Source organism: Rhincodon typus, chromosome 4 (genome assembly GCF_021869965.1).
Source record: "Rhincodon typus isolate 14 chromosome 4, sRhiTyp1.1, whole genome shotgun sequence".
Taxonomy (NCBI): domain Eukaryota; kingdom Metazoa; phylum Chordata; class Chondrichthyes; order Orectolobiformes; family Rhincodontidae; genus Rhincodon; species Rhincodon typus.
Window position 1 is genome coordinate 28357113 of NC_063335.1, and position 26694 is coordinate 28383806.

At 41.4% G+C, this 26694-nt stretch overlaps 1 protein-coding gene across 3 annotated transcripts in view; it reads right to left on the reverse strand.

Annotated features, from left to right (window-relative positions):
- Nucleotides 1-1842: 1842 nt before the first annotated feature.
- prex2 (phosphatidylinositol-3,4,5-trisphosphate-dependent Rac exchange factor 2) overlaps nucleotides 1843-26694 on the reverse strand; it is a 248085-nt gene continuing 223233 nt past the window's right edge. For all 3 annotated transcript variants that reach the window (XM_048596382.1, XM_048596381.1, XM_048596383.1), the window contains 5 exons: nucleotides 20287-20430; nucleotides 20071-20185; nucleotides 13396-13459; nucleotides 12895-13085; nucleotides 1843-1919 (listed from right to left, as the gene is read on the reverse strand). In XM_048596382.1, the coding sequence (XP_048452339.1) occupies nucleotides 1907-1919; nucleotides 12895-13085; nucleotides 13396-13459; nucleotides 20071-20185; nucleotides 20287-20430 (527 nt within the window). In that variant the 3' untranslated portion in view covers nucleotides 1843-1906. The remainder of the gene's footprint in view (nucleotides 1920-12894; nucleotides 13086-13395; nucleotides 13460-20070; nucleotides 20186-20286; nucleotides 20431-26694) is intronic.

Genomic DNA, 26694 nt, shown 5'->3' on the forward strand with positions numbered 1-26694 from the left:
TTGCTCATCATTGCAGATGGTGAGCCACAACTAACTGGTGTGACATAGGTCTTCTTTGTTGTCCTGTGTCACGTTGCTATTCAGGTCCAGGATCTCAGCAGTGAGGTTCTCAAAAATAGTGAGCAAGTTGCTGTTAGAAAGCAAGTTCCAGGATTTGACCCAGCCACAGTAAAGGAACAGCAATCCAAGTCAGGATGATATGGAGCTTAGAAAGGAATTTGCAGCTGGTGATGTTCCATGCACCTGCTGCCTTTGTCCTCCTGGACGGTGAAGGCCATAAGTTTGGAAGCTGCTAATGAAGGAGTCTGGCAGGTTGGGAGCTGGTGAGTTGATGGTTTTCATTCTTCAGGGCTTACTTCTACATTTAATTCCACTGCTCTCCAATGTGGCCGCATTTATGTTGTTGACTACTTACTTATCACATCTTTATGTCTTTTTTCCACAGAGTTGGTCACCCTGGCAGGGTCAGAACAAAGTTCACCTTGACAGCATGGACAGAGAGGTCACTGTGGTGGAGTGGGCACAAGGGTGCCAGAGAATATTCAAAAGGCAGTGGGTCAGCTAAAGTGGAAGGAGTGAAGAAAACTGCTGGGGAAGAAGGTTTGAAAGTATTTGTTGGGATTTGTTTATTTTTATTTATATGAGTACCTGTGGAGGAAGCTGCATTTGAGGTCTACGTGGACAAATTTAACAAGCTTTCAAATGCTTGACTGCTTCAGTGTGATCATCTACATTCAGCATTCATCACAAACTGCACAATTCAATGTTGATTCACGCCACACTTTTGAGTTTAAAAGCAGGACCAAATGCTCAATTTAATTCTGATCGGGGCTGTTAAAGGGCCTGATCTTTTCGGAGCCTGCAGCCAGATACTTGGATATCTGATTGAATGGGAGGGACCCATCAGCATCTTTCCTGTACTCCCTGTTAAATATCATCAATGTGCTGACAAAAGAGGATTTTCTGGTTTCATTCAAGTTATTAATATGTACATGGATACTCAATAATTAAATTTCTTTTATGTAACTTAATTTTGTACCTAATTCAGCTACCAAAAGCAATTCTAAGTGCAAAGTCATGAGCCCTTGAAAGGTGAAGAAAACATTAATTATTCAAAGGATTTACTGAAGTATCAGACATGGAAAGAAATGGAGTGCCTATAAACACAGCAAATCTCTTTTCCGAGTAGGATAGATGTGGACTTGATTCTCCACAAAATTAATTAGTTTCCTTAACTGGTGAAAGAGACCCAGCTGGAACCTACTGGGTAGTGTCTATTGCAAGGTCAATCACATCAGTAGGAAGTTCACAACTGTCTATTAAGCAGAAAATGCTTGCTGCTAATAAATGTGCTGGACATATGTTCAAGGAATATAAAAGTACACAAGACCATAATGCAACATCAAAAACACATGGCAGAGCAGACTTGATCTCCAATGATGCAATTATTTGTTTGCTAATGAAAGACATGTGTGTGATAATGCAATGACTTTACAACTAGAACTTGTGTTCTCTCAGTCAAGCAAATTTTATTTCTTGTCATTGCAATTTGTGACAGCCATGGCCATTACAAATTCTTATACTAAACCTATACTGAAAATTGACTGTCTAAACATCTTTAATTATATCTACACCCTGACGGTTATATATGGTGGATCACAGTGGGGAGAATGAAGCACTTTTAGGTGAAAAATTTCCTTTACACCTGACTACGGTAACACCAATTCCTGGGTTCATGACGGAGGAAATGACAGGGGGCACTCGAAAGCAGTAGCAATGGGTCTGTGGTTCCTCTATATCCGAGAGGGCTTTCCAACATCTTTCTTTCCCACCATTCCGTCCCCAAGATTTTGCAAAGTCATCAGTTGAACATCTGCTTGGACCTCTGGACTGTGTCTCTTTTGTACTACCCTTGGTTCCTTCAACAAAACACAAACAGTTCTTTAAACTAAAAATCTTGGTTTTGTCACAACAGGCAAATGACTGGAAACTTTTACTGAGCTTGGAGCTTGAGAAAGAGACCGTAACTTCACAGTGAAAAGCGTATCACTTGAAGGATGATTTACCAAGAGCTGCAGCAAAACTTTGGACAAGGATAATACAGCGAATAGAAACCTAGGATGTGTTAATATTCAGTTAAGTCACCACACAGGAATTGCGATTGAATCTCAAGTTTGAGCTAAAACATTCCAGACCTTACAAAGTCGGCTACAGCAAATCTTAGAGATTGTCCCAAGAAAGTGGATAATCTTCAAAAACCTGATAACTAGCCAAAGGCCCACTGGCTGAAGTATCAATAGAAAAGGGAAGGTTCAGTTTAGAATTTTAGTTAGAAGTATATTTGGTATTGTGTCAATGTGCTTTCTGATGTGCAGATCAAATAATGGCCTCAGGCCAGTCTTTAGTATGAAGTATTTGCTTTACTTAATTATTAAAGAATAAAATTATTTTATTTTAACATGTGTAATATTGTTGTGTGATCTTTTTAACTAATAACTGGGTGTTCAAATTTCCCATTAAAGTCCACAGTCTTAATGGAAAGTGTAACAAAGTTTACTTAAGACTTCCCCAGATTCATATTCATCATTAATGTTTGCACAGACATGAAGCATCCCTGATTCATGAGCCCACTGTCATTTTCTGTATTCATCAGGTCAATTGGTTAACATATAAAAGGTGAAATGTCACGTTGGATAATGCGGAGGTGATGAAAAATAATTCCCAACACATTGTCATCAAGTCAGCAACAAATGAGAAATCTGCAAGCCAGCTTTGCAAAGTAATTCTCCACACTCTTCAAAAGGTATCACCCTCCATGAAGTGAAAAATCTAGGCCTTTGAAAAGGTAAGTGAGCTCAATGGCAACTGAGATGTTGTCCCTGACCCTCTTCTTGGTGAGTGCTGCTTGCTTTTCTACATTCCATGAGGAGAAATTTTCCCGCTCCCCCAATCACATCATTCTCTCTCTTTGATCCCACACTTCCATCCCAGATGCCTAGCCTATTCCTGCAGAGTGACTACCTCTCAACTAATTCATTGTTAGCTTTTCAAAGCTGGTGCTGGATCAAGCCAAAGTTCAAAATTGATGGATGACCAGTGCAACTTGCCAATGAGATATAGAAGATGGAACTGAAGAAGTACTTGGCAATATTATTGAGCAATAACACCAAGCAACTCATCAGCTTTCAGAGCTACTCAGTTAGTCGCTCCTTTGTTTCCTTGATACAAATGGTGGTGCTTTGAAGTCTACTGCAGTTATTCATTATCAGACTGATTTTATTCATGCTAATTGCTGTCACTTAAAATTGAATGAACCATTTTGGAGCATTACATTTGTAATAGGTGAAGTGATACTACTAATTGAAGCCACCCATGACCAAGCAAGTGTGGTGTAGTTGTAGTGTCCTTACCTCTAGACCAGCCAGTCTAGGTTCAACTCCTAAATAAAAATTGAAAGAACTGTGGGTGCTTTAAATCAGGAACAAAAGCAGAAATTGTTGGAAAAGCTCAGCAGGTCTTGCAGCATCTGTGAACAGAAATCAGAGTTAATGTTTCAGGTCTGGTGACTCTGATTTCTCTTCACTGATGCCGCCAGACCTGCTGAGCTTTTCCAGCAACTTCTGTTTAGATTCAAATCCTACTTGCTCCAGATTTGTATTGTAACATCTCTGGCATTTGAAGCAACCCATGCTTTAAAGTCTTTATCCAATATAATATTTAACATGTTATTTGCTGTAATGTCACTGGCCCGTTTGTGGTTGCCCTTAAGAAGTTAGTAATGAGCAACCTCTTGCATGCAGCTGAATAGATTGTTGGGATAATTCAGATAGCGGTGTTAACTGCTTTGCTGCAAGTCTTGCTGCAGTGACATGTACACCAGACCAGGTATATTACCTGCCCGAAAGATTATGGGACAGAGATAAAAGATAGAGCAATAGCACCTGAAAAGGCAGCTAAGGTATGGATCAGGTCATAACATTAGGTGCTCAGCAGCAATATTCCATCTAAGCTGTGCCACAGTGCACATTGTAGCTGATCCAAGGTCCCATACACAGCAATCTGTGTCAGCACAACGATCAGAGCATTGATAGTTCCAGATGTCACTGCTCCTAAATAAAAACCGAAAGAACTGTGGATGCTTTAAATCAGAAACAAAAACAAAAGTCACTGGAAAAGCTCAGCATGTCTGGCTGATTTTGCTTCACAGATGCTGAGTTGACCTTTCGGGTCCAGTGACACTTCCTGTCCCTAAATGAGCTGGAAGTGGGATCTCATTGACAAGATGGATTAAGTAAGGGCATGGAAGGATAATGAGCCAAGTAGGATTTTACAACAATCCTTTTGTTTCATGGTGACCATCACTGATCCTAGCTTTTAAATCCCAGATCTACCTGAATTGATTGAGTTCAAATTTCCCTGATGGGATTTAAACTCAAGTCTCCAGACCAGCAATCCAGGTTTCTGGATTACTCGTCTATAATAAGATCCTGGCAGCAACTTGTCGTTTGGCACCAACACCATTTGCAACTCTGCATCTGTCAGTTGCATTATTAAAATCAATCTGAAAATACCCAGATTATCTAATGAAACACAGGATGATTACTCACTGTAAATAATTGATCAGGAATTCTTGGTTACAATTATTCCTAATAAAGCAAATGGGTGCAAAATAAGAAGTGCTTGGAAAGAAGTAACTTATACTTCCATTAAAGCAACCTTGTTTGTCATGGCTCAGTTGGCAGCTCTCTTGCCTCTTGAGTCAGGAAGGTACAGTTTCTAGATCCATTTCAGGAACGGAGCACACAGCACAAAGCAAGGCAAACACTCAGTGCAGTACTGAGGGCATGCTGGGCTCTCAGAGGTGTTACTTTAGCTCAGTTGGCTCGATAACTGGCTTGCGGTACAGAATAATGCCAACAGTGTGGGTTCAATTCCCACACTAGCTGAGGTTACCTCCTTCTCAACCTTTCCCTGTGCCTTTACATAGGTTAACTTTCAATGCATTCTGATGGTGTTATAAAAAATAATGCAATCAAATTAATAACTGAAATATAAATCAACTATTGCCAACAAATGCTTCTCTTAAATACCATGACACATTAAGAAAATTGACTTAAAATGGACAAGTGATGTCGCTATATCACTTTGATCCTGCTGTTGTTCACACTGACTTGTTATCAATGATTTGTGCTGGTAAGCTGCCCAAGGTTAATAAAGAGGACTGCATTTGAAAGCTCATCTGAAGTTTAACTAGGAGTCTGCCACTCCATTGCTCCAAGTCTCATCAAAATGTCAGTCACAAATAACAATTCCCGTTCTAGGATTTCAGTGATAGTGAATACTGTGTTACACTGAGAATGCAAAACACATGGATGTAGAAAAGACATCATTGCTGATAAGTATGAAAATGGAGGCAGAAGGTCCCACATGAAATCAGTAACAGGACACGCAGGGACAAAAAGCAGGTAATTGCAAACATGCAAGTGAAATGTGAAGAGAAGGGAAATTACCGGAATTTATCATCAGAAACAATGTGACAAAGGTCTGGAATAAATTTTAATTGACTAAAGAGAATGGATTTTTGAAGAATAAGTCACATTTGGTGAATCTGGTTGAATTATTTGAGCAAATGACTTGCATGGTGATAAGGAGCAACAGTGTATACTATCGGCAAGATATTTGGCAGAAATTCACCAAAGATTCTCCGACAGCACCTTCCATACCCACAATCACTTCCATCTAGAAGGACAAGGGCAGCAGATACATGGGAATACCACACCCTGCAAGTTCCCCTCCAAGCCACTCACCATCCCAACTTGGAAATATATTGCTGTTCCTTCACTGTTGCTAGGTTAAGACGCTGGAATTCCCTCCCAAATGGCATTGTGGGCCAACCCATAGCACAAAGACTGCAGCGGTTCAAGAAGGCAGCTCACCACCACCTTCTCAAGGGCAACTCAGGATGGGCAATAAATGCTGGCCGCCACATCCCACAAATGAATATAAAAAAAAAAGAAATGTTTATAGATATTGTCTGTATATATATTAGAATATAGATTTTATATATCAGAATGCAATTGGTGCAGTTCCACATAATAAATTATCTCACCATTGGGTTGTTCCAGGAATCTAACATGAAAATATCTAAGCTCTCGCAGTCAGTAGCACACAAACACACGAGACAAATAACTGATGGCTTATCTGCTATTCCCTGAACTTCACCTGAGAATGCACAGCAGTGAGAATGAGAGGCTGCTCATATGTGTGCCTCTGATTGGTTCCCCAACATTGCAGAGCGTCACTGACTGCACCCAGAGAGCCTCAGACAACCATTTCAGGTCAACGGTAAGGACCTCCATTACCTCAATGTGCAGCTGGTGTGCCAGCACAAATGGGTCTTTCTGGAGGTGGGCACTGGATTTCCATGCAGCTGAAATGATGCGTTCATTTCATGACAGTCCAAAACTCTGCTCTCTTTGGACTTACAAGCAGATTTCAGGGGTAACTGCTAGGAAACGAGGGGCACTCACATCAGGACACCCTTCAGAAACTTCAAGCAATGAAGTGCAACAGCACTGCAACAAGTGCCATATCATCGGCCTTCACAGATTTGGTCACACTCTTCAGCACAAAACAGTGAGAACCTCCTCAATGGTCAGGGTGTCATGTGCTGTGTGAAACATTGCTCCAAGGTGAAGTTTGGAACTGCAGGAGGAACAAGGTGAAGAGTTCACATCCTTTTCTTTCCCGAGGAACAGGATGAGGTTGTGCACAATGCACCTCCAGCAGCTTCCATTGCTGCCCAGGATACCAAGCATGCCCTTGGTAATGCAAGGTTCATGAAGAAAAACAGAAGTTGCTAGAAAAGCTCAGCAGGTCTGGCAGTATCTGTGAAGAAGAAAATCAGAGTTTACGTTTTGGGTCCAGTGACCCTTCCTCAGAACTGGGTCATTGGACCCAAAACATTAACTCTGATTTTTCTTCACAGATGCCGCCAGACCTGCTGAGCTTTTCCGCAACTTCTGTTTTTGTTCCTGATTTGCAGCATCTGCAGTTCTTTCAGTTCACGAAGACTGCCTCAGGAGGTTCATGTCACAAGGAACTACAATGGCAACTCTTTTCATCACCAGAAAGTGGTCCTGTAAACAATCAACCAACAATATCTTGTACATGTCATCACTGATCCTCAATTTAAAAAGTATATGACCAACAATTAATTCTGTAGTTCTTCTTCCTTCGGACAAGGCTTTTTATTTCGAGCATGCACTCTTAATCCCACATGAGGGCAGGTATTGGGTATTTTCAGCTCTGCTCAGGCACCCATTTAATGTCAAGACAATAGAAACTGATACACTAATTTTCATCAATAGCTGGCAGTGTTGGTTAAAATACCAAGTAAACTTTGTTAACTTTTTTTACTTTGGTGGAAGTAACACAGGAAATTTACTGTTCATAAAGAGATCACTTTTCCCATCGTGTCTGTGCTAGTGATAAATGAACCAGTCGCTGCCTAAACACACTTCCCTGCCTTTGTCCATTCCCCTGCGGATTACAACATGTGAGGTGCAGACCGAAACCCCTTGTAAATGAGTTGAAGGTTTCTATCTCTATTATTCCCTCAGGCCGTAAGTTCCAGATTCCTATCAGCTTCTGGGTCACCTTTCCTTGTGTCTTTACCCACCTTTACCCTTTCCACCAATCACTTTAAATCCATGCCTGTGAGTCACTGACCTCTCTGCTAAGGTAAATAGGTCATTTCTCATCCACTCTATCCAGGCCCCTCGCAAATTTGTACATTTCAACCAAATCTCCCCTCAGTTTCCTCTGTTCCAAGGAAAATAACCCTAGCCCAACATACCATAAGCTGCTCAAAAACACAGCCACTCCAAAGGTCCACACATGCCAATAAGTATGAGACTAGGACCCGAGGACACAGCCTTTGGGTACAAGGAAGACCTTTTAAGTTGGCGATGAGGAGAAAATTCCTTAGCCAGAGATTGGTGAATCGATGGAATTCACTGCCACAGAAGGCTGCGGAGGCCCAGTCATTGAGTATATTTAAGACAGAGATAGACAGGTTCTTGATTGTCAAGGTGATCAAGGGTTATGGGGAGAAAGTGGCGGAATGGGGTTGAGAAACTTATCTGCCATGATTGAATAGTGGAGCAGACTCAATGGGCTGAATGGCCCAATTTCTGCTTCTATGTTTTATGGTCTTATGGCATGTTCCCTTTCTGTTTCACCAGTTGCTTTCGGGGCCAGAGAAATTGGAGTCTAACCAATCTTTCCTCATATTTTCACTTTTCCACATTCTGGAAACAGCCTCAGAAATCTTTTCTGTGCCCTGTCTGCTGAAATTACATCCTTTCTGTGATGAAGTAACTAGAACTCTACCTGGTGCTCAAGTTGTAGTTTAACTAATGATTTATACTTGCAGGATGACCTCCCTGCTCTCATATTCTACATTGCAGTTAATAATGGAGAACATTCCATATGCTTTCTTAACCACCTTTATCAACCTGTGTTGCAACTTTCAGGGATCTGTGACCAATTGTTGCAAGGTCCCTTCCTTTCTTCACACGTCTCATTATTGTCTCATTAACTGTTTGATGTTTTGCTTTGTTTGACATCTCCAATCTCATCAACTTCATTCTTCTCTGGGCTGAAGATCATTTGCCAGTTTTCTGCCTACCTGACTCGTCCATTTATATCTTCCAGCTATCTACAACTGTCCTCCTTGCTTTCAACCACATGGTCAATTTTGTGTCGTCTGCAAACTTCTCCATTATACCTCCCTAACTTAACCCCAAATCAGTAACATATACCCACAGATAAAAACAGGGAATCTAGCATTAAACACTGCAGAACTCCACTGGAAAAGGCCTTCTCGCCAGAAGAAGAGCAATTAACAATGACCCTTCCTTTCCTGCTGCTGAGGCAATTTTATATCCAGCTTGTTACATTCCCCTTGATCCCACAGGCTTTCATTTTTTTTTTAACCAGTCTGCTATGTGGGATCTAGCCAAAAGCCTGCTAAAATTCAGGTCCCACATCAACTGCACTGTCCTCATCAATTCTCCTTGTTACTGCTTCAAAAAAATTGAAACTGGTTAGTCAGACACAATTTTCTCTTGACAAATCTGTACTGATCGTCCTTTATGAATATGTACCCTTCTAACTGACAGTTTCCTGTCCCTCAAAATTGATTTCAATAATTTGCCAACGATTTAATTTTTTTTTACTTTGGTGGAAGTAATCACAGGAAATTTACCATACAGAAAGAGATCACTTTTCCCATCATGTCTGTGCAGGTGATAAATGAACCACTCGCTGCCTAAACATACTTCCTTGCCTTTGTCCATTCCCCTGCAGTTTACAAAATGTAAGATGCATACTGAAACCCCTTGTAAATGAGTTGAAGGTTTCTATCTCCACTATCCTCTCAGGCTGTAAGTACCAGATTCCTATCAGCTTCTGGGTCAATACACTATTCCTTGTGTCCACTTTGACCTTTCCATCAATCATTTTAAATCCATGCCTGTGAGTCACTGACCTTTCTGCTAAGGTAAATAGGTCATTTCTAATCCATTTGATCCAGGCGCCTCACAATGTACATTTCAACTAAATCTCCCCTCTATCTATTAATCTCTATTTTTAAACGAACACACCATATAGTTGACTGTCATCACGGTTGACGAAAGGAGAGGACAAGTTGCTAAGAAGAGTGCTAAGAAAGCAGTGAACACACTGCCAGTGAAGAGCAGCAAGAGGAGGAAAAATTCCAGGAAAGGAAGTTACTCCATCCACATCTACAAAGTGATGAAGCATGTTCACCCCTACACCGGCATCTCTTCCAAGGCCATGAACATCATGAACTCGTGCATCAACGAAATTTTCGAGCACATCATGGGGAAGGCTTCCAGCCTGGTCCATTACATCAAGCGCAACACGTTCGGCTCCCGGGAGATCCAGACCATATTGCCCAGGAAGCTGGCCAAGTACACCAGCTCCAAGTGGAACACCACATTGTGCTGACCAAAATCACAATGTTAGCAGTCATCCTAACTTCCAGCACCATACCTCTGTCAGCTGAGGAATGGAAAATGATGGTCACAACTTCTTTATTTCCTCCTTAGCTTCCACTGACAGCCTCATTTTGTCTGAGCCTGTTCCTGTATCTGCTGTCAAGAGTGCGAAACCCATTAATAGCTCCGCTCACTCTCTCTGTTTATTATATTCAATACTTCATAGTTCCCACGAAGACAGTATCTGTATTGTCCTCCTCTTTTGTGAAGACAGATGTTAAGGACTCAGTAAGAAACATCTGCCCTACATAAAGGTTACTTTTTTTGCCTTTTTTTGAATATAGGTTCTGTTATTTACTTAATTATCCTCTTACTCCTAATGCATCCATAAAGCATCTTTGGCTTGACCTTGAGTTTGCTTGCCAATATTTTTCATTCCCTTTCTTTAGTTCGTGGCATTAGACATTAGCTTTCCTTTTCTGCCTTATCTTGCCCTATAATCTTCTTGACATCCGACAGGCTCTAGATTTGGTCATCCCACCTCATCAAGTTGCCTTAGTCAATGTGCCCTTTTGAAATTTGACACCACTCTTGTAACATAAACATGTTGTAACCTTGAAGCGAACCAGAGTTATTGAATATCAAATGATGAGAAATTAACTGTCAGACATTATGCCACCATCTGAATCCTATTACAATATGCCCAATGGAGGTATGGTGACACAATGGATAATGTCCCTACCTCTGAGTCAGAAGCACGACGTTAAAATTGCACCCCAGGACATAATGACCAAAACAGACGCCTTGGTAACAGCTAAGCAGGTCTGATTATCAAGCTGTAAATCCTACCAATACACACACCAGTTGGCAGTAACATAAACTGAAATTCCTGGTCAACTATGTAATGAAACTGATGCAGAAGCCTCTACTATCACTAGACAAAACTCCACAATACTATATATGCTATCATAACAGAAGTTCCCCTGTGAGATCTGGAATGACGTACCACCACCATATTATGACCATATTAGATAGCATACAAATATCCCAAATAGGAGAAGTAAAACATTTGGCCCCTTGAGCCCACTCTATCAACAAGATCATTGCCGCTCACTTTCAAATTCCACATTTCCATTTCTTTCAAAAACATTTTTCATGGGTTGTGGACATCATTGCTGAGTCAGCATTTGTTGCCCATCTCTATGTCCCATGCCCTTGAGAAGGTAGTTGTGAGCTGTTGCCTTGAACCACTACAGTCCATGCGCTGTAGGTACACCCGCACTGCCATTAGGGAAGGAGTTCAGAACTGAAGCAATGGTGATATATTTCCAAGTCAGGATGGCAAGTGACTTGGAAGGGAACTTACAGGAGGTGGTGTTCCCATGTTTTTGCTGCCCTTGTCCTTCTGGATGGTGTGGTCATGGGTTTGGAAGGTGCTGTCTAAGCAGCCTTGAAGAATTTCTGCAATGCATCTTGTAGATAGTACACACTGCTGCTACTGAGCGTTGGTGGTAAAAGAAGTGAAAGTTTGCAGATGTAGTGCCAATCAAGCAGACTGCTTTGTCCTGGATGGCATCAAGCTTCTTGAGTGTTGTTGGAGTTGCATTCATCCAGGCAAGTGGGGAGTATTTTATCACACTCCTGGCTTGTGCCTTTTAGGTGGTGGACAGGCTTTGGGAGTAAGGAGTTGAGTTACCCACTGCAGGATTCCGAGCGTCTGACCTTCTCCTGTAGCTACAGTTTTTATGCAGCTATTCCAGTTCAGTTTCTGGTTGATGGTAAATCCCACAAAGCTCCCAGTTCCGATTCAGCAATGGGAATGCCATCGAATGTCAAAGAGTGATGGTTCGATTCTCTCTTGTTGAAGACGGCCATTGCCTGGTGCTTGTGTAGTGTGAATGTTACTTGTCACTTGTCAGCCCAAGACTGTAGGCTGTCCAGGTCTTTCATTCCCTCGCCTAACAAGAATCTCTGCCTTAAAATAGTCAATGAATCTATTTCCACCACCTGCTGAGGCAGAGAGTTCCAAAGTTACAGAAGCATTCTCCTCAGCTCTATCCTAATTTTATAACAATGGTTCCCAGTCTACACTCACAAAAGAAAACATGTCCATCTTGTCAAGACCACCCAGAATCTTATATACTCCAATCAAATCAATACTCATTCTAAAGCCAAGCGAAACAAGCACAGCCTGTCCATGCTATCCTAATTTCCATCATCTTCTCCAGCAATAAATCATGGAAATGGTTTTAGGCAGAAGAAAACCAGTCAGGAGAGGTTCCATAGTTAGGTTTGTACCTCTACCAAACAAGGTCCCATCATTCTACAATTACTCTTCTTAAAGGACCAATTGCACATGACATGATTTGGGCGGCACGGTGGCACAGTGGCACAGTGGTTAGCACTGCTGCCTCATAGCACCAGGAACCCGGGTTCAATTCCCGCCTCGGGTGACTGTCTGTGTGGAGTTTGCACATTCTCCCTGTGTCTGTGCTGGTTTCCTGCAGGTGCTCTGGTTTCCTCCCACAGTCCAAAGATGTGCAGGTTAGGTGGATTGGCCATGCTAAATTGCCCATAGTGTTCAGGGAGGTGTAGATTATAGGGTTATAGGGGGATGGGTCTGGGAGGGATGCTCTGAGGTTCAGTGTGGACTTGTTGGGCCAAAGGGCCTGTTTCCACACTGTAGGGATTCTATGAATGAACACCGACATCAAGAAACTTCAAATTCTGGTTTACAACTCTGGCATAATCAGTGAAGTGATTTTGTTTCTGAAAATGGAAATATTAAGTTACATCTCATGGATCAGAAAAAAAGGTGACTTTATTATCCGTAAAGTTTCTAATGATTGTAAAAGACAGACTCTCATACCGGTGAACTCCGCTATTGCACATCATGATGTGGCAGGCCCCCAAGCGACTGCAAAGCTCAGAAGAAACTGACATTAAGCCAACACCAGAGGCACTGCAGGCTGTATAAGCACAGGATGCTGTACGTTTTGACCTGATAAAGGATTCCATCAGCCGATGAAGTTCATCCAATGTATTGAAAGGCCGCATAAACTACAAGCAGAAGGAAGACAACACTAAAGTCAATACTGTCTCATCATGCGGATTAGGGGCAGCAAGTTATAATAGGTAAGCTGATGAAGGACATAAGTTAGTCAGTCACAACTGCATAAAACTTTCTGGACTGTGCAAGGAAATTAAAGGCATTTATTTTCCTTTAAAAATTTGACGTTAGCTTCTACTTTTTAAAACAAACTAAACATTTTTGCAGCTAATAACAATTTTCCAAATTTTAATCCATTCAGGGAATGAATGAAATTCATTGGGTTTTAAATATGAAGATTTTCATGTTTGTCTTAATTACCTTATCTATTGCAGCTGCTTTGGATGAATTCGGAGGCAAATTTGATTTGACGAGATAGAAAGCCCTGTTGAAAGAGTGAAGCCATTAGAAAGAGTTCCCAGAAAGTGTTAAATAAACATATACAGAGTAGATAAATTCAGGAGTACAGTTTATCAAGTTGAAGTAAAGTACATTGAAAGTTCAGAATGTCCACACTGTAGTTGAATATCCTGCCACAAATTGGTACCTTTGTATTGATGCCTTTAACCTTTGTCACAGAACAGATAACCCTTCAACAGCAACTGACCCAATTAGTCATGAGCAGGATCCCAGATTCAATTTTAATTGATTTTGCTAAGTTCTACAGTATATGGAAAGTCCTCAAACTGAGCTCGTTTCAACTTCGGAACTTAATTGAGAAGTTAATTTTGACCTGACAAAGCCCATTATCCTAAGTGATCAGCAATAAAATGCTGGCCTTTCACATGATAGAAAGACTCTGAGGAAGAATTGATAAAATTAATGTGAGTTACTCCTTTAAGTTGTTTAAAATGAGTCTGTTCTCCACCTTCTCCAGCTCCAGACATCCTGTATGTATTATACCCAGTAAATTTTGGTAATCCAATAGTCAACTATTTTAACAATCCCTCAGTGGTTAATAATGGCAGCTTCTGTGGGTGATTCTGCCATCCAGCACTCCTAGAGGAGAAGTGCACTTGCAGGGGGAGTGTGCTCCAGGAACTTGAACAATTTTATGATTCCCGACTGATATGATTACGGACAAATCAGATTCTAGGTTGAAATCTGGCTTGATAGATCACATTTTGTTTTGTTTGGTTTGAATGAGGTAGCTTCTCACCAAAACATAAGAACATAATGTCACTTTATTTTAGCAACAGAACTGAAGTTTTGAAGCAAAAGAAATGAAGATAAAATAGACTAAACCAAACTATTCACTTATAGCTAAAACCTAAAGAGTTTGAAACATAAGGTAAAGTATAATTTCAGTAATCACAAAATAAACTTCTTTATGGATCCCAAAAACCCTGTACAGTACCCAAAAATATCCATTGTCACACCAGAAAATTCCTTTATCTAACACTTAATGGGCTTAATTTGACTTCGACTCCCAGACTGGTAGATCTGTTACCTTCTTCCTGGATTAAACATACCTAACTTAAACATACTCAGTTTCAAATAATCTCTTCAGAGTTTTATCCAAGCACCTGCAGCCTAGGACTATCACTAACTCCTTCCCCTTACTGTGTAAACAAATCTAACTATCTTTTCCCTTTTTCAGGAGCCACTTGAAAACTTTTGCAAAACTGCCCAAAACTGCAAATAAAATTCAAAAGGTCTCTTTCTCTAAGCAATTGGCATTCCTACTTAGCTTACGAAAAAAGTAACAAGTCTAGAAAGTTTTAACAGAAACCTTGAAGCACTACTCTTTATCTTGCAAATTTGCAAACATTTGTAAGGTTAAAAAAAATTATTAGTTCTGATTGTAGTTATAGGAACGCTCGGAAAGCTCTGGAAGCCATTGTGTAGATTTTATTGAACAAATAGCAAGTAACAGTAGTAAGTGAAATGTGCCCAAGATATACAACAGGATGCCAGAGGAGGATCCAAGATCTCATGAAGATAACTAAGTATCTGGACTCTCTTGCCACTAACGTTTGGTGCTATGTAGACCATCCACGATGACCTCAGCCTCCATACACTTGTTCTGCCTAGACATCTTGGTTTTAGGGGGCCCCACATCTAATGAGGTAACTTTGGGTACCATTCAAGAACGTTCTACACTTAAAACAGTTTTGTCAACTTGGTTTGCACCAGTTATTTGTCCATGGGGTGTTTAAGGTCGACAATTTTCATTATCTCCAAAACAGAAGGTGATCTGCAATCAGCAAAGAAATATGACTAGTGTAGGTCATGCATCAGTTATCCTGGAGTTTAAATATAAGGGAGATGCTGTATTTCATCTAATTATGAAATCCAGTCTTTGGTGTCAATGGTCCAGATTTTTGAATCAGGGTTGATTTGATTTGATTTGATTTGATTAATTGTTGTCACATGTACCTAAGTATGGTAAAAAGTTTAGTTTTGCGAGCAGTACAGGCAGATCAGAACATACAAGGACATACAGATAATTGGGTGTTTAGACAGAGTGAGGCATACAAGGTTACAGCTGCACAGGAGGAGCACAAAAGCAAAATCAACGTTAGATTAGAATGGTCCATTCAGTGGTTGGAAACCCTCTCTCTGATCCCAACTGGGCAAAAATATGTACACTTACACCGTGATCAGTTCTGCCCCCGAATTTCCTGCTCAGAAGCCTCCTGTTACAAAACAGCAGTGACCAATCCAGGAATGCTCACAGGGAGTATTAGAGCCAAATGCAGAAATTACATCCTCATTTCCAACAGCAGGTGAAGTATTCTGGAGTTTGAATGTCCTGTAGTCTCTGACACTACGACTGAGAAGAGTTGGGTATGTAAGCGAAGTGCAAGGTCAGGAAGCAGCTGAGTGAGTGCATTTGGATAGAAGCAAAGAGTAACAGGTGGGTGAGCAGGTTTGATGCCAGTTAGAGGCAGGGTGTAGGATGCCACCGGAGTGAGAGGAATAGGATGTCAGGGAAGTGGATGAGTGTTTAGGATAGATCAAGGAATTCAGTTGGGAAGTGTGGTGGACGGGATTTGCATCTTACGGAGACAGATCAGGGAGTAGAGGTGGAATTGGGTCGAGGGTGGGGTTTGTCACTTGGTTGAAGTGAAGGGGTGGTTTTATGGGAAGAGTTGTGGTTAGGTTCGATGAGGTCAGGTCAGCAGAGTGTCAGCTCAGTGGTAGTATTGGGTTATTAAGGGGATTGTTTGGTCAGGACAGGGGTGGTCATTAAACAGAAGATGTGGGGTTGTCAGGTTTTTTTGGGGGTGGGTGGGTGGTGGTATTGTCGGGGGTGGTCACTTAACAGGTACCCAACAGTTTTAGTAGTTTTTAATCCTCCAACTTCTGCTTCCAAGTTTCAGTGAGTTGGAGTCCTCAGAACTGTCTGATTTTAAGTGTCTTTTTCGAGGGGTACAGATGTTGGATATTTGCTCCAAAGAAAGTCCACACAATCCCAACACACAACTCTAATCTACTAATCTGCAGAAGCTACCATGTGCTAATCATAATTTCTGGCCAATATTTTGAATTCAACTCAGAACTTTGAAAACTGCAAACCAGCCAGCAGTTCATCAGATTCTAAGTGGATTGCTGAATAGGGAGTAATTACTGTAAGATGGATACTGACTGAGTCATTGTAACATGAGAATTTAATTAGAATGAGCTCTTTGCGAAGTACAAAGAAAGAGAAGCTTAAAATAGAGTATGAGGTAAGTACCTACAAATAAGTACAGACTAAGATAAGTTAAGGACCAAAGATAAAGAACTCTGATCACTAAATTGTGTACCAGAGATTTTCCAACAGCATTCAGTGTCCACTTCTGATGGAAGTGACCTGAAATGTTTTCTTAGTTTCTCTACAGGTGCTGCCTGGCCCATGCGTTCCCAGAACTTTTTGATTTTATTAACATCCTGAACCTGGTGAGGTGCAGGATAGCAGGTTTAGAGAACAATACAGTTTTGGTGAATCTCTGCATCTGGGAGCGATGCATACTAGGAGCCTGCCATAAATACTTCACTACATTAATATTTAAATGAGCTACATTAATTAATTTTCAAAACCCTAAAAATAAACCAACTCAATTTATGACAAAAAAACTTTAATCAGATGGGAAAAAAATGGAGACAAATTTGTAACAAAAACAGAAATTGCTGGAAAAACTCAACAAGTTTGGCAGCATTTTCTGAAGGAGGGAAATGTTCATTCTGTTTTCTTCCAATTTCTGTTTTTTTTAAACGAACCTCCAGTATCCACAGTTCTTTGTTTTATTCGAGGTTGATTTGTAGGAGATGTATTACATTTACAGCACGTGGGGCTTTGTAGATAGCAATGTGATCACAATCAACTACTTCTGTGAGCAGTATCTGTAATTGAGAAACTTTGGCTCAGAGTTGTTGAGCTTTTTTTAAATTCATCCATGGGATGTGTGTTCTGAGGAAGGGTGACAGGACGTTAACTCTGATTTCTTATCACAGATGCTGCCAGACCTTTTCTCTTATTCATTCATGGGATAAGGACATCACTGGATAGGGCCAGCATTCATTGCCCACCTTTAAATTACCCAGAGGGCAGTCTAAGAGTCAACCACATTGCTGTGTCTGGAGTCACATGTAGACCAGACCAGGTAAGGATGGCAGTTTCCTTCCGTAAAGGACATTAATGTACCAGATGGGTTTTTCCAACAATCGACAATGGGTTCATGGGTATCATTTGACTCTTAATTCCAGAGGTTTTTTTATTGAATTCAAATTCCACTATTTGCCGTGGTGGGATTTGGATCCAGGTCCCCACAACCCCCTCGGTCTCTGGATTGATAAACTATTGATGACACCACTAGACCACTGCCTTGCCACGTTGAACTTTTTTTTTAATTCTTCGTGAGACGTGGGCATCGCTGGCTGGTCAGCATTTATTGCCCGTCCCTAGTTGCCCTTGGGGACCAAGGTTGCAAGACACTGGGACAAGAGATGCCTTGACATTTGGCCTCAGCAGGTAGCCGCATTCATTAGGTTAGGCAATGGTTTAGAGTTGGTTAGGTAGTTAGGAGTTGAGAAAAAGAAGATGTGACTGCCTCAGGCAAGTAAGGCAAGTTGTGATACAATGGCGGAGGAGCCTCAGATTTCATCATTGTCTGACAGGTTTGAGGTTTCTTTGGGGACATTTCCCAATGCTAGGTGTCTCAATTGAACACAGAGAGAGGCTGACAGCACTCCCCACCATCCACTTCCCCAACAGATACACCTCAGCCACAAGCAAACACAAAGGAGTTTGAAGGTCAGAAAAGCTGAGCAACTCTCATGGAGTCCCTGAGCTCCCACTAAATTCCTGTGAAGTCAGGGATACTTGGGTCATTATTGATTTCTGGCGTGGGTGGCTACCTGCTGCTGACAGAGCTGCAGCAGAACGGCACACGATCTCTCCTGCCATTTAGCCGGGCCTGGCCACCATGTTTCCAGCCACACCAGGCTGCAGTAAATTCTGCCTGTGAAATCTTGCTGTCATGAGAAGGGTGTCACTTTGCTTGCCTCAGTCTACACCAGCTGTACGAAGCAATCCCACACAGATACATTCAGGTTTGCCACCAATTCAAAGCCAGACGGGAAAGCAAGCCGAGAGACGGATGCAAAAAGACGGATGCAGATGGATATAAACAATTTGAGGTGAATGGGCAATGCCAGTTGCAGTACCATGTGAAGAAAGAAATGTCAGACTACTCGCATTTGTAGGAAAAAACGGAAAAGCAGGAATTTTTTGTTAAAAAGCTTAGACGTATAAATCTCGGTATTCAGAGGAATTTAGATGCACGAATCATAGAAAATTAACATAACATACAGCAAGCAATTAGAAAGGTGATTAAGTTGGATCATGGAGCTAAGGGACTTTTGCTGTGATTGTAAAGAGCCCTGAGACCACATCTAAAAGTACTGTGTACATTTTGGTCTCCCAATTCAAGGAAGATCCTTGCTGCGGAGTAAGTACAAAGAAGGCTTCCCCAGATTTACTGATTCTAGACAAAAAATTGAGTTGAATCAGTCTAAATTCACTTGAAAACAAAAAATGCTGGAGATCACAGCGGGTCAGGCAGCATCCATGAAGAGAAAGCAAGCTAATGTTTCGAGTCTAGATGACTCTTCATCAAAGCTGTTCCTAAATTCACTTGAGTTTGGAATAATGAAGAAATATAAAACTGTTTAAACCTGATAGGGTAGATCCTGAATGGCTGATTATCCTGGTTAGAGAGTAATAGAACATGAAGTCATGGGGTCATATTTCTGCACCTTAGGGAAGGCAGCTTGAGATGGGGAATTTCCCTCTGGGAGCACCCATTTCAGGCAAGGGAGTCCAAATTGGCAACACTTTCTCTCCTGGAGGGGAGCAGAAGAGGTTTTGGATAGAAGGGGTAGGGTGTGAAATAGAGTTGGTCCTGCGCCAATAAAAGCATAAAGTTCATGAGAAACTCAGCAGGTCTGGCAACATCATTGGAGAGAGAAACAGAGTTAACATGTCATGTCCAATGACCCTTCTTCAGAACCGGTCCCGCGCCTCTTCAGACAGATCGAAGGCAGCTATAAGGGCAGCCAAGGGGAGCTGTTTGAAAGGACTGCCTTGGTTCATCTATGAACTCGTTCCAGCTGTTTTCTCATCCTTTCGGCCGTTTAACCCTCAGCCATCATCCATTCCCCTTATAAACTCACACACCTCCCCAGCCACCAATGAACTTCATACCCTCCATGACAACTTGTGCCTCCATCTACCCCCATGGCCCCTTGTAACCTCTATGCCAACTGTTATTAATGATACAAAGATATCACTTAGATTTACGTCAACAAACAGCTTATAAAATAGCTAGAATCAGTATTATCATGATGCAAGTTAGAGTTACACAATATGCTTTTTACTCTTTATTCACTGCTGAAAGGTTTGGCAAGATATTCTGTTGCAAATGATCTCTTTTGAATGAATTTAAATATTAAAAAGCACGTATCAACTAGAAACATTCATCACAAAATTTAGGACGATCTTGTCCTTACCTGAGCTTTTGCACGTATCGTTTTACATTGTCAAGAGATGTTGCATTGATCTGTGCTTGGAATTCTTCCACGGACACATTGTCTGTGTAGTAATATCCTTCCATACTTTCCATTGCTAAATAGGAAAGACATGTTCATTTCTCAGATTTAGGAATTCTAAGCTATATCAGAAAAAAAAGGCAGAAATTGGTAAACTATGTGGGAAGTATCCAAGACCTTGTGTAAAGAGTACTGGGTGAACTTTAAGACCTCCTCCACTCTTTAATCTCTGAGGAAGCTGAACAAAATTGTAGCTCTCAAGGTGGAAGAACACTTTTAAGGCTTGTCGATTCCCTTCTACTTTGTACATGATTGGATTATCTGCAGAAAATAGAGCAAAAAAAAAAGTAAATGCAGATCACCAGTAGCTAGGAATTCTGTAGCAAATAACTCTCCCACTTGTTTCCCCAAAGTTTGTCCACTATTAACAAGGCACCGGTCAGATGTCTGATGGAATACTCCCCACTTGCCTGGATGAGTGCAGCTCCAACAACACTCAAGAAGCTTAACACCATCCAGGACAAAGCAGCCTACTTGATTGGCATCAATTCACAAACTTCATCACTGACGCACAGCTGCAGCAGTGTGTACCATCTGTAAGTTATACCACAGCAGCTTCTGAAAGCTCTACTGACAGCAGGTTGCAAACCTGCAATTCTGCCAACCAGAAGGCCGCAAGATCCCCTCCAAATTGCATACCGTCCTTCTTTGCAACAATATTGTCAGTGTGGCTGGGTCCAAACTCTGGAATCCCCTTCCTGACATCTCTGTTGGTGTCACCCTAACAACAGCAGCAGCTCAAATAAACAGCTCACCACCACATTTTCAAGGGCAGTTAGAGAAGCATCATAAATGTCAGCCTCACTAGCCATGTCAACATTTCATGGATAAACTAAAATACAACACATTTTCCTCACTTTAAAGGTAGAACTTGGTTTTAACTCCGGTAAAGGGAAGAGACAAGCAGTGAACTATCCTGATCTCAACAGTGCAAGGCTCAAGACGTTGGTTAATGAACTCAACTAGCAGTTTGAGATCTGAAGGGCCAGTGGACTCGAAACATTAACTCTGTTTCTCTGTCCACAGATACTGCCAGACCTCTGGAGTTTCTCCGGCTATTTCTGTTTTTGTGGCAATTTTCATTGCTTGATGTTTACCATGGTTTGTAGCAGGCAGATAGAATCATAGAATCCCTACAGTGTGGAAGCAGGCCATTTGGCCCGATGAGTCCACACCGGCCCTTACAGACAGCAGCCTACCCCATCCCTTGAACCTACATTTCCCCATGACTAACCCACCCAGCCTGCACATCCCTGGGAACATAACAGAAATTGCTAGAAAAGCTCAGCAGGTCTGGCAGCATCTGTGAAGGAAAAAACAGAGTTAATGTTTCGGGTCCGGTTGACCCTTCCTCAGACACTGTGGGCAATTTAGCATGGCCAATCCACCTAACCTGCACATCTTTGGACTGTGGGAGGAAACCCATGCAGACACGGGGAGAATGTGCAAACTCCACACAGACACAAGGGTGGAATCCAACTTGGGTCCCTGGCGCTGTAAGGCAGCAGTGCTAACCACTGAGCCATTGTGCCACCCCAGGGTTAAAATATTGTTTGAATACTGTTGTAAGTAAAAGTTTCCATTCAGATTCCAATAATTTTTATTTCTTTGCAAAAGATGCTTTTCCACACCAGAGTACAGAGTAGTTGCTGTTTATATTATCAGCAGTCACTTTTTATGCTGCAGTAACTACTGGTGTTTCATTACTCCTTTAATTGTACTATTTTTCAATCCTTTCACTGCTTATGTCAGTTTGCGCTATGGTTTTCTGAACAACTGAAATGAAACAAGATTTTCAGGTTATTCATATTTTTCCATTTCATTTGACAAGGGACAAAGATTGTGATTGCACTGGAGGGGATGCAGAGAAGATGTTGTCTGGGATGCAGCATTTCAGCGATAAAGAGAGGCTAGATATGCTCAGATGGTTTTCTTTGGAGCACAGAAGGTTGAGGGGGGAATTGTGTATAAGATTATAATGGGTATGGACAGGGTGAATAGAAAGCAGCTGTTGTTGTTAGCTGGAGGATAAATTGAAGTTGAAGGGATGTCATAATTTTAAAGGGAAAGGGTGTAGGTTTGGAGAGGATTTAAAGATTTTTCACCCAGGGGGTGGTGGGACACTGCCAGGAAGGGTATTTAAGGCAGGAAGCCTAGTTGGATGACTGCTTGAAATGTCATAACATTCAAGGCCATGGGCCTGGTTCAGGGAAGTGGGACGAATATAACCCATGGTATATTTTTGACAGTACAGACTCAATGGGCCAAAGGGCCTGTTCTGTACTGTATGATTCTATGAAAGGAATAGTCTGCATCTATACCTTGAGTAGGCAATTTATAAAAATGATTGCATCAATAAGTATTGCGAAACAATAAAAGCAATTTTAAAAAATTAGACATATTATCATCACGTAGGCAAACATTGAGAATTTCTTGGCAGGCAAACCTCCCAAATGGGAATATAATTTGATTTTATTACTCTTAGTTACTTCTGTGAGCAACTGGTTAATAACAGGTGCTGGTTACTCAGAAGATCAGGACTTATTTCAATGAATGAACATTTTCTTATGTTTGGGTTAGAAATTTCAAAATCAACATTTTCTATGATTCATTAAATAAAACCAATTTGGAAGCATGGACTGTATCCAAAATAAGAACCTAAGAAATAGGTGCAGGAGTTGGCTGTTGTTGTGAAACTGCCTGGATACATCCAGGTCACAGACAACAATACAAAACAGAAGTTTTAACAGTGACAAATGAGGGCAGAAATGTTTGGGAAGTGAAGCGAAAATCCTGATGCTCATTCTGAAGAATCTGCGAACTCCTGTGACTGAGGAAATCCTTCCAGAGACACAGTGTGGAGTCAAGAACATTACAAAGGAAGTTCCAACATAGACTTTTTCACCAGGTAATCCAAGCAAGATACTGAAAACGACACCAAAACGCTTCATTGCATTCATCAACTTGCCCAAAGCATTTGGCTCATTAAAGCATGAGGATTGTGTTCCAATGATTTGGATGTCAACAATGCTTCATCTCAGTCCTGCAAATGTCTTGAGTGGGAGATCTGAAACAGATGCCTTTAAAATCCGGTCCAGTGTCAAGCAAGGTTGTGTGAGAGCCCACGTCCTACTTGTAATCTGACAGTGGCTATTCTCCTTAAAGATGTTCACCTTATCATAGTCCACTGGCATATTAACTGCTGTATAAGTAGAGGACTCTAACATTTCATGCCAGACCTAAACTGACCTCCATAGAGATACATGATCTACAGTTTACAGATGACTGCAATGTCACTGTATCAGATTTGTAAGATACTCTCCATCTCTTAATTTTTGCATACAAAAAAACTTGGCTTGTCCTTGAATGTTGTCAAAACGAAACTCATTTATCAACTGAAGCCTCCACTATATGCTGAAGGAGACACTCAAGAATATGTTGTGCACTTGCCATAACTTGTAATTTGCCCCTTTCAAAGGGTGAGCCTTGAGAAGGAAATCTGACATGGACCTGCTGGGCCAGCTCAGTCTTTGTCAAGTGACTGTAGCACGTGTTTGGCAAGAAACAATTCAAGACAACAAACACTTCTCGTGTACAGAGCTTCTTAAAATGTGAATGGAGGATGCAGGAGAGTGGAGTTTACAAAAGGTGAAAAAAGCCAACAGTTTGATTTACATTCCACAATGATCTTGGAATGGTGAGAAGTAGCCACTGTTCCTGTACTGCAGTGAGACCTGAAATATATATCAGCAACACAGAAGAGTGCGAGAGAACTTCGATCAGTAATGTCTCAGCTGAACCTTCTGAATTCAATAGGAGGTCCATCACGGAAACACTGTGTTGTTCTTGAATTCAGCTCCACAACCATTCAGGCAAAACCCCTTCCAAATGGACTGGACACCATCAGATCCTGTTCTCTCTATTGTCCATGAGCCAGCATTCCACGGAAGATAAAGTAAACCTTTCTACAACACCATGAATCTTTCTTGAAGTATGGTAACATTGGTATTAGTAACTGGGAAAGAGCTTGCTACCAATTTCTCAAAATGACGTGTCCATCAAACTGTTTCATCACTTAGGTCCAAACTCCTTAACAATGACACGCAGTACCAGGAAGGAAAGGAAAGGAAGCAGATTCTGCACTCAGAATCCCACTACCTCAGGGAGACCCTTCCCATGTCAGTTGAGAGGCATCATGTTCTGTCATTTGAAGATCCAATACAAATAGACTCCACCCTAAAGTTCATGTTACTCTCAAATTGAGGGACAGCTGTTTATCAACAAGTAACAGTCTGTGAATGCACTCAAGGATGACACAGAGTATTGCTTTGCAATGGACTTCAGTAGGATAGTGTCAACGAATGAGCTGCATTTTATAAAACACTGAGCTTTAGGCAGAATGTGGTGTACAGCAGGTGGTTTATTTTACAGCTACACAGCTGTTTACTTAGTGAACAGCAAATCAAACCAAACCTATTCACAGACTCCATGTAAAAAGAATCTATAAGCAACATAAAGCAAGGCTTATGAAAAAAGTGCTGCAAATTCTTCCAACAAGAGCAAGATGATTTTTCCAGCAAAATGTAACATAGGATAGCTACAAGTTTCATTGTGGAAGCAGGCCATTCAGCCCATCGAGTCCACACTGACCCTCCGAAGAGCATTCCACCCAGGCTCACCCCCTTACCCTATCCCTGCAGCCCTGAATTTCCCATGGCTAATCCACCTAACCTACATGCCTTTGGAAACCAGAACACCCAGAGGGCAGCACGGTGGCTCAATGGTTAGCACTGCTGCCTCGTAGCGCCAGGGACCCGGGTTCCATTCCACCCTTGGGTGACTGTCTGTGTGGAATTTGCACATTCTCCCTGTGTCTGCATGCGTTTCCTCCCACAGTCCAAAGATGTGCAGGTTAGGTGGATTGGCCATGTTAAATTGCCCATAGCATTCAGTGATGTGTAGATGAGGTGAGTTACAGGGAAAGGGTTAAGGGATGGATCTGGGTGGGAAGCACTGAGGGTTGGTGTGGACTTGATGGGCTGAAGCCTGTTTCCACACTGTAGGGATTCTATAAAACCCACACAGACACGGGGAAAATGTGCAAACCACAGACAAACACTGAAGGGTAGAATTGAACCTGGGTCCATGGTGCTGTAAGGCAGCAGTGCTAACCACTCAGCCACCATGCCAACCCGCCACCCTGCCACCCCAAGTGATATGCATTAAATCAGTCTCAATCACTTTACAGCCAGGCAAAATTGTCAGGGGGAGTTAATCATTTCAATTCACAATGGAAATAGTAGTGTCATTTTATACATTCTACAATTATACCCAATCAGCAGAACTCCAGTCTGCCAGGACATGTAAGAGATACTACTCAGTAGATGCAGAATGGCCACAGCCTTAGAGATTGGAGGCTGTACGGTCAACATTAGATGAGTAATTCCAGGTTTTGATTCAAATTCCACCATCTGCCGTGATTAACATTCCAGTGATAATACCACTAGGCCATTGCCTCCCCAAAATGATGAACTCCACTCCTCTGGTAGCGTGCTATATGGTGTGGTCATGATCACCAAAACCATTTGAGATGCCTTGGATGGTGCTGTCAATCCTTGCCTGAGTTACTGACACTGACTGGGGAAAGATGACTCTAAGTCTTTGGCAGAAGATAAGCTCAATCTTGATCAACTGAATGGGTCTATGACTTAGCACTTACTAGCAAGTTACATTGCATTGCAGTCTCTTGTGAATCATCAGAGTCAGTTTAGAATTAAGTAACATAACTGTTAGTTACATTGATCTTAGCACTGACAACTGGTCTTGCAATATGGCCCCTGGTTAGCTCTTTCTAGGAACAGTCTCTAATAGACTGTTGGACAGTGCTTACCTCATGATGTCAAATAACTCAATCAGGTATTAACTGCCTCATGTAACATCACCCTCCAAACTGGTTTCCTAGATTTTCGATTATGTATAAAATGGTTTTGAAAAACAAAGTAGATTTACCCCACTCCCCAACAAGTCTCTATTTGTTTGGGTTGGAAATCTCAAATTCTCCCAGCACAGATATCAGTGACTCTGAAAGTAATCCTCTCCGTCTGCCATTTTAATGAGGTATGCTCTCATGTAATTCTTCCAATCTTGCATGAACACATTTGGAGTCTTTTTTTTAGGTTAAATCATTGACATAAAGCTAACTGTTGTTTTGATACTGCCTCTTCTGAACACCTGAACTGATTGGATCAAGTGTTAATCCCTAACTTGGGATGGTTATGGTGTCAAGGATACTGATGATCAGTGTTTAAATATTTGTTTTTATTTGGAAGATAATGGAATAATTCTTCTAAACTTGTGAAATCAGTTGTATCATCTGATGTCTCAGTCATGAGGAGTCAATGTACCTCAAAATAATTAATTTTGGATATTTTCTTGGGATCAGCAAACATTCTTCAGAAACCTATAAAGTCTCCTTCTTATTGAGTGCAGTCACATTGGTCAATGGTATTGAGTTTCTGAGCTGAT